The following is a 14468-nucleotide window of genomic DNA, read 5'->3' on the forward strand; positions in this document are numbered from 1 at the left end:
TTGCCTGCCATTTGTGTGGCCCGGTTCTGAATGGGCCACAGCCCAGGGATTGAGGACCACTAGTTTAAACCAGTGTTTCCCAACCTTGGCAACTTGAAGATATTTGGACTTCAAATCCCAGAATTCTGGGAGTTGAAGTCCAGATACCTTCAAGTTGCCAAGGTTGGGAAACACTGGTTTAAACCATGATCCTCAGAGAACCTCTGAGTGGAATCCTATGTGGCTTTACCCCAAAGGATACATTAGTGGATTAGCTATAACTTTTATGGCAAGGAAAAAAAATAGGAAAAAAAGACCAGAACAACTGACATTAGAAGAAGAACATTAAAAACCTCAATTAGAATGGCAAAACGGGCTACAAAAGGGAAACTTAAGAAAAAAATCAAATGGAAATAATAAAACACAAGCCGAACGTAATGATCTGAGTTGCTTTGAGTGGAGTCGTATGTGGCTTTACCCCAAAGGTGTTTTCTTTCCAAAAGGTCCCCGGACTTCCTTGGTAAAACGTTTTGTAAAACATTTTGCTTCTTAACATTATATGTAGCAATTTAATGAACCAGATAAATGATGAAGACAGATTTGTAGAAAACAACAGTGTTTACTCTTCAGTGAAAAATATCTTCAATCTTCTATATACAGGAACTTCACATCAGCTATATTCAGCTTACTGACAAGTAGATAGTCAACCAATCCAGGTTGCAAGTAGATACCAATCCAGGTTTCTTCGTATCACTATCTCAGTTCTACTCAATATCTAGCTCATGCTCAAACTGCTCCAGCCAGCCAACCAACAACCACCATCAACAGCAAACGACCCCAAGGGGATGGTGAAGTTGATTTGCATCTTATAATGCTGTGGCCCAATCAGGTTGCAGTTCGCACCCAATGACTCAGCATTAGCATGCTTACATTCTACCTTTAACCTTATATGGTACTGCAATGAAATATCACCCAGGATTGCTAAGCTTGACACACTATCACATGGATGATGGAGAAGGATGATGGACAGTCATGCCCAGGGGAAGAGCCTTCTCTGTGGGGGCCCGGCCCTCTGGAAACAGCTTCCCCCAGAGATTCGCGCTGCCTTCACCCTCCTCACCTTTCGTAAGAATCTTAAGACTCACTTATGTCACCAGGCTTGGGCCGATTAGATCTTAGCCCCTGGCCAACAAATGATTGTGTGATTGCTACACAAATGGGTGTGATTGATTTTTAATATAATTAGGGATTTTAGATAGCTATGCAATTTTAATTTAATTGGATTTAATCTTATTGTAACCTACTGTTTTTATATGTTGTAAGCCGCCCCGAGTCTTCGGAGAGGGACGGCATAGAAATCCAATTAATCAATCAATCAATCATTTGCCTCCCCCCCTCCCAGAGCTGAGAGAAGCCTTCAAGGAGTTTGACCGAGACCGAGACGGCTTCATCAACTGCCGAGACCTGGGCAACTGCATGAGGACCATGGGGTACATGCCCACCGAGATGGAGCTGATCGAGCTGTCGCAGCAGATTAACATGAACTGTGAGTGGCAACCACCCACCTGCCTGCTCCTGTGTGTGTGTGTGTGTGTGTGTGTGTGTGTGTGTGTGTGCTGGCCGTCCCCCAGCCTCTCCTGGATGCTTTTCCTCTCTCTGGCCCATCCTCCTCTGCCTGCTTCCTTGCTCAAGTAGAACCCAGGCTTGATCATGGAAACATAGAAGGTTGACAGCATAAAAAGACCTCCTGGTCCATCTAGTCTGCCCTTATACTATTTTCTGTATTTTATCTCAGGGTGGATCTATGTTTATCCCAGGCAGGTTTACATTCATTTTTCATTTTTAAATTCGTTTTTTGCGGGGATGCGTTCCAAGACCGACCGTGAAAAACAAATTCCCGTGAAGTACAGGAAATATATTTTTTAATGTATTTAACGAGTAATTTGGACTTTTAAAACCCACCCTTTGCATGAAACAGTCATTCTATAATATTTCTCAGATGGAACTACAGGTGATATCCTACCAGTTTCTTTAAGTACAGGAGTACTGTAGAAGAATTTTATGAATTTTCAATGGAGGTCTTAAGCCCCATTTGAAAACCCGTGAAGTAGCGAATCCACAAAAGATGAACCGCGAAGTAGCGAGGGATTACTGTATTAGGTTTGTCACATTGTTTATCGCTGTTATGAGCCGCTCCAAGTCTTCGGAGAGGGATGGCATACAAATCTAATAAATTATTATTAATTATTATTATTATTATTATTATTACTGCCGCTACCGGTGCAGCTCCAGGTGACCAGCAAATGCATGCATGCATTTGGCCTGCGTGTGCGGGCGTTGGAGTGAGATTTGGCTTCTGCACATGCACAGGGGGCAAATCTCGCGAGCACACACTGGTGCGTGAGATTTCAGTGATCGTTTTGCTTCCGTGCACATGTGGAAGCAAAAAAAACCCACCAAAATTCGTTGAAAACTCGTGCACACGGGCATCCTCTCGTGAGATTTTGCACAGAAGCCAAAATTCGCTCCAACGTGCGTGCAGTCCAGTTCCAATTATGCTAACGGTGTGGTGTCCTCTCCCCGATACTGAGGGAGGGGCTCTGCTCAGCTTCCTGCGCCTCCTCCCGCAGCCTCCGAGCTAAGCCAGCAGAAGGATCGTCCCCCGAGCACCATTCCCATCCGCAAGGCCAGATGGAGACGGGAATGCGACTCCTGCCTGCACAGTCGCCCTCTCGCTTTGCTGCCTCCCTTTCCTCCAGGGTTCCTGCCGTCTTGCTGCGGGCACGGAAACCAGGCTGCGGTTGGTTTCAATCAGTTCCAGTTGGCCTGGCAAGACGGCTCGGTTCTGGTCTTGCCCTTTCCTCTCGAGAAGGGCAGCAGCAATTATTTTGCGGCAACTTAGCAGCCGAAGCAGCAGGGAATCGGAGGCTTGACTCCATCAGGGGACCCGCCATTGGCTTGAAGCGCCCTACAAGAATGGTGGAAGGTCTTAAGCATAAAACATATCAGGAAAGACTTAATGAACTCAATCTGTATAGTCTGGAGGACAGAAGGAAAAGGGGGGACATGATCGAAACATTTAAATAGGTTAAAGGGTTAAATAAGGTCCAGGAGGGAAGTGTTTTTAATAGGAAAGTGGACACAAGAACAAGGGGACACAATCTGAAGTTAGTTGGGGAAAAGATCAAAAGCAACGTGAGAAAATATTATTTGACTGAAAGAGTAGTAGATCCTTGGAACAAACTTCCAGCAGACATTGTAGATAAATCCACAGTCACTGAATTTAAACATGCCTGGGATAAACATATATCCATCCTAAGATAAAATACAGGAAATAGTATAAGGGCAGACTAGATGGATCATGAGGTCTTTTTCTGCCGTCAGTCTTCTATGTTTCTATGTTTCTATGATGCCTCCTTCGAGACAAAGCATCCGTTTGTTTTGGGAAATAAGCAACTCTTTAGAAGTTCAGAAAAAGGAGAAAGCGACACGTGTGCAGGTCTGGTCAGGCTGCCATCTTGGAATGTTAAGGAGAAAAAGGAATCCCGGTGCTAAGAACTGTCCTGGTCTCCAGGCTGTGGCTGTGCCTTGCCTCTGGGGCGTGTGTGTGTGTGTGTACATGCACGCATCTGTGTGTGTACACACGTATATATTAAAAAAGATGTTGAGACTCTAGAAAGAGTGCAGAGAAGAGCAACCAAGACAGTGAGGGGACTGGAGGCTAAAACATACAAATGGTTGCAGGAACTGGGCCTGGCTAGTGAAGAGACGTCTTTCAATATTTATTCCAATATAATATTCCAATATAACGCCAGTCTTCCTATATTTGAGGGGCTGCCCCAGAGAGGAGGGAGTCAACCTATTTTCCAAGGCACCCAAAGGCCAGACAAGGAACAATGGATGGAAGCTGACCAAGAAGAGATTCAACCCGGAAATAACTTTCTGATGGTGAGAGCGATCAACCCGTGGAGCAGAAGTTGCCTGCGGAGGTTGTGAGCGCTCCAACACTGGAAGTTTCAAGAAGAGACTGAACTGCCACTTGTCAGAAATGGTGTAGGGCCGTGATGGTGAACCTACGGTATATGTGCCAGAAGTGGCACGCAGAGCCATCTCTGTGGCCACGCAAGCTGTCGCCTGTTGCTCTTTCAGGTTCTGGCACGCCAGCTGGGCATCAAGCGTGCAGGAGCGCTGAAAATCAGACAGACAGCTGCCCAGGCCACATGTGCACCCCAGGAACACGATCTTTTGGTTTCTGCTGCACACATGCACAGCAGCCAGCCTGAAAACCAGGTGACCAGTGCGCATACATGTGCCAGAAACCGGAATATCATCCTCCAAGCACACACATGTGCACCATCAATCGGGTTTTTGCATGCACACGCATGCGTTCCAGAAACCCGAAGACCAAGCAGCATGCCCATGCCGGAAACTGGGCCAGAAAGCTGCCCAGTGCGCATCCGGTTTCTGGCACATGCATACACACTCCCATTTCGGCACTCAGGCCTGAAAAGGTTCGCCCACACTGGTATAGGGTCTGCTTGCATGGGGGGGTTGGACTAAATGACCCACAAGGGCGCTTCCAGCTCCGTTAATCTGATCTGTGTGCCTGTATAAACCTGAACCTCCAAGCCGAGCCCATCGATTCCTGCCCCAGTCAAGGGCCTTGGCCATTTATCCCCTCTTTATTTTTATTTCATGTTATTAATTTGACTTCTATGCCACCCAATCCCGTGGGACTCAGGGCGGCTTACAACAATATAAAAATACACTGCTCAAAAAAAAATTAAAAATAAAGGGAACATTCAAATAACACATGCCAGATCTGAATGAGTGAAATATTCTCATTGAATACTTGGAGTTATATTCTCTTGTTTAAATGTTTATTAAGTTGTTTATTTTTTTGAGCAGTGTACAATACAGTAGTGAAAAATGTCAAATGCTAAATGCTAAAAACAATTTTAAAAAACCATTATAAAACCCACTGAGCAGTCTAATGAAAACAAACATGCATTACCAATCAATCCTAATTCGGCCGTGACAGATGTTAGCATTCGTGGCCCCCAGGCCTGCTGGCAAAGCCAGGTCTTTGCAGCCTTTCAGAAGGCCGGTGGGGGGGAGAGCAGTACAGACATCAAGGGGGGGGGGAGTTGGTTCCATAGAGCCGGTCCCCATGCCCTGCACTCTGCCCTGTTAGCAACTCTTTTTATACCAAGCATAGAATTAAGGGGCTGCAAGGGAACTTAGAATGTTCTAGTCCAACCACTGCTCAGCGCTATCTAAGAAAATGAAATTCAATAGTGAAGAAAGTCACTATTTAGGTAAGAAAAACAAAATGCACAGGTACAGTATATGTGGTACCTTGTAATTGTGAGAGGGATCTTGGAGTCCTAGTGGACAACCATTTAAATAGGAGCCAGCCGTGTGCAGCAGCTGCCAAAAAAGCCAACACAGTTCTAGGCTGCATCAATAGAGGGATAGAATCAAGATCACGTGAAGTGTTAACACCACTTCATAAGTCCACACTTGGAATAGGGCATCCAGTTTTGGTCGTCACGATGCAAAAAGGATGTTGAGACTCTAGAAAGAGTGCAGAGAAGAGCAACAAAGATGATTAGGGGACTGGAGGCTAAAACATATGAAGAACGGTTGCAAGAACTGGGCATGGCTAGTTTAATGAAAAGAAGGACCAGGGGAGACATGATAGCAGTCTTCCAATATCTCAGGGTTGCCCGAAAGAAGAGGGAGTCAACCTATTCTCCAAAGCACCTGGGGGTAGAACAAGAAGCAATGGGTGGAAACTAAACAAGGAGAGAAGTAAGGTAGAACTAAGGAGAAATTTCCTGACAGTCAGAACAGTTGATCAGTGGAACAGCTTGCCTCCAGAAGTTGTGAATGCTCCAACACTGGAAGTGTTTAAGAAGATGTTGGAGAACCCTTTGTCTGAAGTAGTGTAGGGTTCCTCCTAAGTAAGGGTTGGATTAGAAGACCTCCAAGGTCCTTTCCAACTCTGTTGTTATTATTATTATTAAATGATTGTCCAATATTTTCTTGAAAACTTTAACGGCACGTTTAATTTATGCATGGTATGTCTGTGTGTGTGACTGTTAGCATATGGGGTTTTTTAAATATTTAAATATTTTAAATCTGTCTGATTGCTTATGATTTGTTTTTTACATGTTGTGAGCCGCCCCGAGTCTTCGGAGAGGGGCGGCATACAAATCTAAGTAATAAATAAATAAATAATAAGGATCAGCTGTAAAAAAAACCAAGAACCAGTGCCGTAGACAATTTTTAGCTTGGCGTTTCTTAACTGTGGCAGCTTTAATATGTGTGGACTCCAATTCATGGGAGACTGAGAGATTCTGGGAGTTAAAGCCTTCAAGTTGCCGACGTTGCGAAAGATTTGCTCCAGCTGTTAAATATTTATGAGGATGTTTCACTGGAGAAAAATATTTTCCACTCTTCCTTCAGGGAGGCCATCCAGGGTTCCTCCTGTGGTTCACAGCCGTAAATGTTACCGTCCTGGGAATATTTCGGGTCATGAGTCAGCCTGAATCCAGAGATGCTTTGCTTTCCTTCCATGCCAAGCTGTGGACGTACATTGGTCCCGATTTATCCCACTGAACTGGTGGCAGAAAAGGATGCAGGGAAAAGGATGCCGAGTCTATTTAGGAAATTCAGATCGAAAAATACCCTCGTGAGAAATTGCACATCTTTGCAATTTCAGGTCTACAGCTCATGCGTTTATTTTAAGTGCACATTTGTACTGTGACATCCTGACAGGAACTCATAACAACCCTAAGATTTGACACATTTTTTTTACGTAGGAAGCTTGCGTTTGAAAATACAGTGGTACCCCTACCTACAAACGCCGCTACTTACGAACTTTTCTAGATAAGAACCGGGTGTTCAAGATTTTTTTGCTTCTTCTCAAGAAGCATTTTCCACTTACAAACCCGAGCTTCCGAAACTGTAACCGGAAAAGGCGAGGAGAAGCCTCCATGGGGCCTCTCTAGAAATCTCCTGGGAGGAAACAGGGCCAGAAAAGGTGAGGAGAAGCCTCAATGGGACTGGAAAAGGCAGGGAGAAGCCTCCATGGGGCCTCTCTAGGAATCTCCTGGGTGGAAACAAGGCCGGAAAAGGCAGGGAGAAGCCTCCATGGGGCCTCTCTAGGAATCTCCTGGGTGGAAACAAGGCCGGAAAAGGCAGGGAGAAGCCTCCATGGTGCCTCTCTAGGAATCTCCTGGGAGAAAACGGGGCCGGAAAAGCCAGGGAGAAGCCTCTGTGGGGCCTATCTAGGACTCTCCTGGGAAGAAACAGGACCTCCCCCCTCCCTGTGGTTTCCCCAATCGCACACATTATTTGCTTTTACACTGGTTTCTATGGGAAAAATTGCTTCTTCTTACAAACTTTTCTACTTAAGAACCTGGTCACGGAACGAATTAAGTTCGTAAATAAAGGGAACACTTAAACAACAGAATATAACTCCAGGTATTCAAGTATTTCATTCATTCAGATCTAGGATGTGTTACCTGAGTGTCCCCTTTATTTTTTTGAGCAGTATACTTATTTTCCTTCTGTACATGGGGAATCGGAGGCTGCCTCCAGCAGTTGCAGAACAGTAGGGCTTCTCAAATAGGGGAGCGATGCCAGGGGGGGGTAACTTGGGCGGGGTGATTTTCATGAGGGAACAGATACAGCCACAAAGCATTCTTTCGAGGGGTTCAAGGCCATCCTGTGCCCACACACCTGAGCGGAAGTGGAGGAAGGATTGGCCACGCTGGCACAATCTGTGTGGGCAACGTGACAGGTTTATGGATGGGGAACGACAAGGGAGTGAACTTTCAACTGAATGGGAAACTCAGATTCAGGTTTCCCAGTAAATAAATTGGCAATAAATTGGAACTTTGGGCATTTTGACTTGGACTCTGATTTAGTTTGGATGCTACCTGGAACCTTGACAGTACGTAGCGCTTGGCTTCACTGTGACTCCAGTGGGAGACGAGGAAAGACCGGGATGTTGACTGTGTCTAATAATGATGGCAGGGGACAGCATGAAGCCAAATAAATTAAGGCACCACTTAAACACATTACACCCCAATCACGCTGATAAGTTGCTTGAGTGTTTTCAGTGAAAACATGACAAATATTGCAAACAGTCGTCCCGGTGGAGAGTTGTGTGTGTATGTATGCAAAATGTTTACTTCTTCCTAGTGTGTGTGGGTGTGGGGGGCATAACAGAGACTAGGATCAAAGAGATACTAAAATGTCTAGATTCTAAGAATCTGAAACGGTTCTTGGATGTTCTGTATTTATTATATTGATGGTCTTTGACTGTAATAAAGGTCTGTTATTATTACTATTATTATTATTATAACAGAAAATAATTGAGAAGCACTGCAGTGGAGGGAGAGTAAGGGGAGGGGGCGCAGCCTTGGCTGGATGGGTGGTCTGCTCCTTTTGAGACCCCAATTGTTTCCATGCCCTTTCAGGCACAGGTCAAGCGGCATGGAGCCCCCCCAGTGCATGGAGCCCCCTTGTGGGGCCGCTTGTGCACCTCCTGTAGCATCCAGACGGTGCGGTCGGACTCTGGGTTCGGACGGTGTGTGTGTGCTTGTGTGTTCTCAGCCGTAACTACCTTCTGCACGTTCTCCTTCCTTGTGTCCCCAGTGGGCGGCCACGTAGACTTCGATGACTTTGTGGAACTGATGGGGCCCAAGCTGCTGGCAGAGACAGCTGACATGATTGGGGTCAAGGAGCTGCGGGACGCCTTCAGGGAGGTGAGAGACCAAGGGCACCGTCGCCCATTCCAAAATCGGCCTTGCGGGCCTCTTTTCTTCCTCCCCGGAGGGAGGCTTGAGTTGGAGAGGAGTAAGCTGAGTTACCCTTGATTTACAAAGGATGCACAGAGGTGAAGGTAGCAGATATCCAGCTAAGGTTCCAGAGACATGAGCAGTACTTCAAAGAACCAGACCACACATATTAAATGTATAACTATTATTTATATTTGACAAATATCGTAGTCCAGTGATGGCGAACCTCTGGCATGGGTCCCACAGGTGGCACACGGAGCCGTCTTTTCGGGTCTTCGGAAAGGGATGGCATACAAGTCTAATAAATAATAATAATAATAATAATAATAATAATAATAACAACAACAACAATAATAACAGCAGCAACAAAAACAACAAAAACAACAAAAACAACAAAAACAACAACAACAACAATAATAATAATAATAATAATAATAATAATAATAATAATAATAATAATAATCTGCTCACATGTGAGCTGTTGCCCTAGCTCAGCTCTAACGTGCATGTGTGTGCTGGCCAGCTGATTTTTGGCTTCCAGAGAGCCTTGAGGGGTGGGGGAGGATGTTTTTACCCTCCCCTGGCTCCAGAGAAGCCTTTTGCAGCCTGAGGAGGCTGAAACACGAGCCTACTGGGCCCACCAGAAGTTGGGAAATAGGCTGTTTTCGGCCTCCAGAGGGCCTCTGGGAGGCAGGGGAAGCTGTTTTTTACCTCTCCAGTTATTGAATTATGAGTGTGGGCACTAACGCATGTGCAATAGCATGTGCCCGTACACTTTCGGCACCCGAGAAAAAAAAGATTCACCATCACTGTCATATTAAGTAACAGTCCTGGTGGTTCACAAATACAGCAGGCAATATTCTCAATACATATACAATGCAAGCCTCAATCAATATATATAGACTAACATCAGAACACATATTTGGAGTATAAGATGCACTGGTGTATAAGACGCACCTTAGTTTGGAGGGAGGAAAATAGGGAAAAGTATTTCATTACCAGATCTTCATCTGGCTATCGTCCTTAGTCTGGTCAGCTTCAGCACATTATTTTATCCCTTGGTTAGGGCTTTAAAAAAACTTTATTTGGAGAGAGTAACAATGAAAGAGCTTGCAAGCCAGTAAGAGCTGGGAAGATCATTAGCACCTGGAAAGAAACATTCGGAGCAAGTAGAGCAATGGAAAAAACCCTGCAAAGACTTAGGGCTTGGAAAACATTCTTTGCAGAGAGTAACAATGAAAGAGCCTGCAAGGTGAGAGCTGGGAAGATCGTTAGCAGCTAGTTAGGGCTGGAGAAAAAAGCCACATTCAGAATATAAGACGCACCCAAATTATCAGCCTCTTTTAGGGAGGAAAAATGCATCTTATACTCTGAAAATATGATAGTTCTTACTACACGTAGCAGTCCTTACAATAGAATAATCATATAGACAAATCAGCGTACAGTCTAGGTTCCGAGAAAGAGAGCTGCTGCTGACTCTCATTTGTAGCTAACGGCAACACCAGCTCTTAAAGCAATAGTGTGTTAATTCCTTTAACTATATATTGCTGGCTTAGTTTATGTATTGTATAGTTATATACACAGTACTAACAGTTCTGCCTTCTTCTTTTGGGTGGGAGGGGACAAAGGTCTCTTGGTGGGGTTTTTTTCTTTCTCAATGGTCGGACATAATGGAGGTGTTGCTGCTGCTGTTCTCCTTGTTTTCTTTCCCATCATCACTGCTTCCTCCCCAGTTGGGAGTAGACATGCTTCTCAAAAAAAATTGCCTTGTGGCACGTGGAGTGTGCGAGACGCACCAGTTTTGAAAACAAGGGCTTGAGAGAAATGGTTGGAGACAGGTGTCAGGTTTGCTTTCCTGCACACGCCAAAGCACTTTCTGGAGACGGCGTCTGAAGAGCTACGCGGCCCTGCTTTCCAGCTGCCGCTCCGAGGACGAGAATTATTCCCGCCAGATCCCTTCCCTAGGAATGGCCTTGTCTCGGTTCTTCTTGTGGAATGAAAGCGCAATTCACACTTGCCATGTAATTGCACTTGCTGTGTTTTTTGGAGTATAAGACGCGCCTTAGTTTTTGGAGAGGAAAATAGGGAAAAGAATCTGCTTCCCAGGTATTCATCTGGCTAGCGTCCTTAGCCAGCACATTATTTTATCCCCTGGTTAGGGCTTTAAAAAAAACTTTATTCAGAGAGAGTAACAGCGAAAGAGCCTGCAAGCCAGTAAGAGCTGGGAACATCATTAGCACCTGGAAAGAAACAGTTGGAGCAAGTAGAGCAATGGGAAAAATCCTGCTGCAAAGACTTAGGGCTTGGAAAACGTTCTTCACAGAGAGTAACAATGAAAGAGCTTGCAAGTGGGTAAAAGCTGAGAGCATCGTTAGCACCTGGTTAGGGCTGGAAAGTTATTCGGAGCAAGTTAGAGCAATGACAAGAACCCTGCAAAGATGTAAGGCTTGGAAAACGTTCTTTGCAGTGAGAAACAATGAAAGAACATGCAAGGTAAGAGCTGGGAACATCGTTAGCAGCTAGTTAGGGCTGGAAAAAAGCTGCGTTTAGATTAGAAGACGCACTCAAATTATCAGCCTGTTTTAGGGAGGAAAAGGGTGCTTCTTATACTCCAAAAAATATGGTAATGCTGTATTGGCCAGTGGCTTTCAAGGGGAAACTCTCAAAGTATTGAGGTGTCACGTGGTGGGGCTAGGTTGGGTCCAGGTGCAGCTTTGAAGAGGTCCACGGAAAGCCTCTGTGGAACCACCGACCCTGGGGTTTCTCCCGACATGCTTTTTGTGCAGTTCGACACCAACGGAGACGGAGAAATCAGCACCAACGAACTGCGGGATGCTATGAGGAAGCTCCTTGGGCAGCAGGTGGGACATCGAGACATAGAGGAGATCATACGGGATGTCGACCTGAACGGGGATGGCCGAGTGGACTTTGAAGGTGAGGGGATGGAGGGAGGGAGGGCCGGTCCATTGGGCTACAGAGCTGGGAGATGTGGCTACTGGGCAAAAGGTGTCTCTCCTTTATTTATTATGGCATGTAGAAGCTCTTGAGAGGCACTCAATAAAGGCTCAGCATGGGCCTATGGGCCCCACAATTCCTTTCACGGCTGACCTCAGCCAGCTGCTGTGAAAATGACAGGGGTGATCTGCACACACACACAAACAACCCCCCCCCCCAAGAACAGAAAGGGGCCTCTGGCCTCCTCCCACTCCTGACTTGAGTACCATAGGTTGGAAAAAAGAAGCTGGTCTTGATGTAAGAGGCTTCAGTACCTGTCGCAGCCGAGGGATGGGGGAGACTCAGCGCCAGGGGCTGGAGGTTAGAGATGAGCATTCTCGTTCTGTTTCCCTCCAAGGGCGAAATGCACGCTGTAATATGCTACCTGGATGCTAAGGGCATGAACACTCCTGTGATGGGTGCCCAAGATTTTTCTCGCTGATTGCTGAGTTTCGAATTTTTTGGCTGAAGGAGAACGGGTATGGCGCCAGTACACTGATTGACTTTTGCTCTCTGGAGTAGGGTGACAAGCCCAAGTTTCATCTCCTGTCACTACACAGTTGAGAAAAGCCTCGTCTTCAATCTCAAAATGGTCAAGAAATTCTCGGGCGGCACTGACTCTGCCGAATTTGTGCGCTTCCATAAGCATCTTGGGGACCCATTGCAGCAGCGTTCATGCCCTTAGCATTCTGGTAGCGCATTACAGTGCCCACTTCACACATGGCGGGAAACGGAATGAGGACACTCATCTCTAACCTTCCCCACAACGCCAGTCGATGATCTACTGACCACTGGAACTGCTTGTTCTCTTCAGCTGGCTTCCCGCTAGACGATAGGAATACCAACTTCCCCCGTGAACATTCCCCACGAGAGCTACGGGCCTTGTAACCTTCCTTTCCAGATAACCCTCGTACTAGGCAAAGTCAAGGTCCACTATTCTGAATTTCTTTTCCCTGTTTCCTTCTATCTCTGGGCACATAACTGCTTTTTTCAGGTTTATCTTTGGGTGTCTCTTTCATACACTTCCCCTAAATTCCTTTACAAAATTGCTCTCTTTTTCTGGAAAGCTGCTGTAAATCTGAGTTGGTAAATGAGATTTAAATCAGTGTTTTTTTCAAAGTTGGCAATGTTAAGATGTGTGGACTTCAATGGGAAATTCTAGGAGTTTATTTATTATTATTTATTAATTGGCTTTCTATGCTGCCCCTCTCCGAAGACTCAGGGTGGCTTACAACACATAATAAAAACAATAAAATACAATGGCAAATCCAATTAATTAACTAAATAACTGACCTAAAATCCCTAATATTTTAAAAATCAATCGTACACATTCAGACCTCAGCCATACATAACATTCATTGGCCAGGGGCTAAGATCTAATTGGCCCAACCCTGATGACATAAATGAGTGTTAAGACTCTTGCGGAAGACAAGGAGGGTGGAGATGATTCCAGAGGGCCGGGGCCCCCACAGAGAAGGCCCTGCCAAACGACATTGTCTAGTGGACAGGACCTGGAGGAGGCCGACTCTGTGGGACCTAAGCAATCGCTGAGATTCATATGGCAGAAGGCGTTTCCGCAAGTAACCTGGCCCGGTGCCATGTAGGGCTTTAAAGTTGCCAACTTTGAAAAACTCTGACCTAGAAGTCCATGGTCAGTGGGAGAAGCCCCCCCCCCCGTCCATCACTGTCTTTCTGACTTCCTCCCTTTCCTGCAGAGTTTGTCAGGATGATGTCTCGCTGAAGACGGCCCTTGAGCTGAGCGATGACCCGGCCCAGGAGGGTACAGAAGGGCCCGTGTGGCGTGCCATGCCCTGAGCTCCTATGCAATGCCGGCTGCCCCACCGACGGTGTGCCGCAGTGACCTGCCTCACTATTCCACCTGGCCTGATGCTCCTTCCCTCTCCACACTGTGAACGATTCGGGGGTCTCCTGGGGAGGCGACCTCAAGGGAGGGCAGTGGTGCCCATGCCCGAAACAGCCACGGAAGGCTGGTCATCGTCGAGGTCTCCTTTTCCAACACCTCGCCTGCTTTTGCTCTTCCAGCCAACCCTGCAAAGCGATGAGAAAGGGGGGCCCTCTGGATGCGGTTGGGGCCCCCGGGACCAGTGCCTGACGTGGACCATGCTCTGGACTTCCATTCCTTGGCCAAAGCGCCTCGTGCGAATGCCTCCTTCCTCTCCTCTGTGTCGCCTTGATTTTTTTGCCTCTGGAATGTTTTTCTGTCTCCCTACCGTCATGTTAAGGGGCACCAATATATGTTTGCGCAGAAAAACAAATATTGAACAAATACGCTCCGAGAGCCTGGCTCTTATTTGCCAAGGGATGATGGGGCCATTGTGGGGCAACTGGGGGTCCAGGCTTTAAGAAATAACACCATCCAATAAACAGTCCAGGTCATACACCTAATAGTCAGAATAACAGTCCGAAGAATATCACATTACAAAGTTTTCTTACCAGTTTTCTTTTGTCATGAACAGTGAACAAAGCTACCAAGCTACCAAGTGAGCTACAACAGAGACCAGAATGTCTAACAAAACATATCAGGGAGAGAACATCAGAGAGAGTGAGCTACGGTCAGAGAGAAAGAACTGTGATCTCTAGCTCCCTCTAATGGCAATCTGCAACACCATCAGCCAATCAGACGTAGCATATAATTAAAACTACATTACATACGTTGTTGGT

General features: G+C 46.1%; 1 protein-coding gene across 1 annotated transcript in view; it reads left to right on the top strand.

Moving 5' to 3' along the window:
• The window catches only part of CABP1 (calcium binding protein 1), a 35540-nt gene extending 21532 nt beyond the window's left edge, over positions 1-14008 (top strand). The window contains exons 4-7 of the mRNA XM_070763607.1: positions 1382-1525; positions 8650-8759; positions 11579-11726; positions 13502-14008. Of these exons, the coding sequence (XP_070619708.1) occupies positions 1382-1525; positions 8650-8759; positions 11579-11726; positions 13502-13527 (428 nt within the window). The 3' untranslated portion in view covers positions 13528-14008. The remainder of the gene's footprint in view (positions 1-1381; positions 1526-8649; positions 8760-11578; positions 11727-13501) is intronic.
• The last annotated feature ends 460 nt before the right edge of the window (positions 14009-14468 follow it).

Source organism: Erythrolamprus reginae, chromosome 10 (genome assembly GCF_031021105.1).
Source record: "Erythrolamprus reginae isolate rEryReg1 chromosome 10, rEryReg1.hap1, whole genome shotgun sequence".
Lineage (NCBI taxonomy): Eukaryota > Metazoa > Chordata > Lepidosauria > Squamata > Dipsadidae > Erythrolamprus > Erythrolamprus reginae.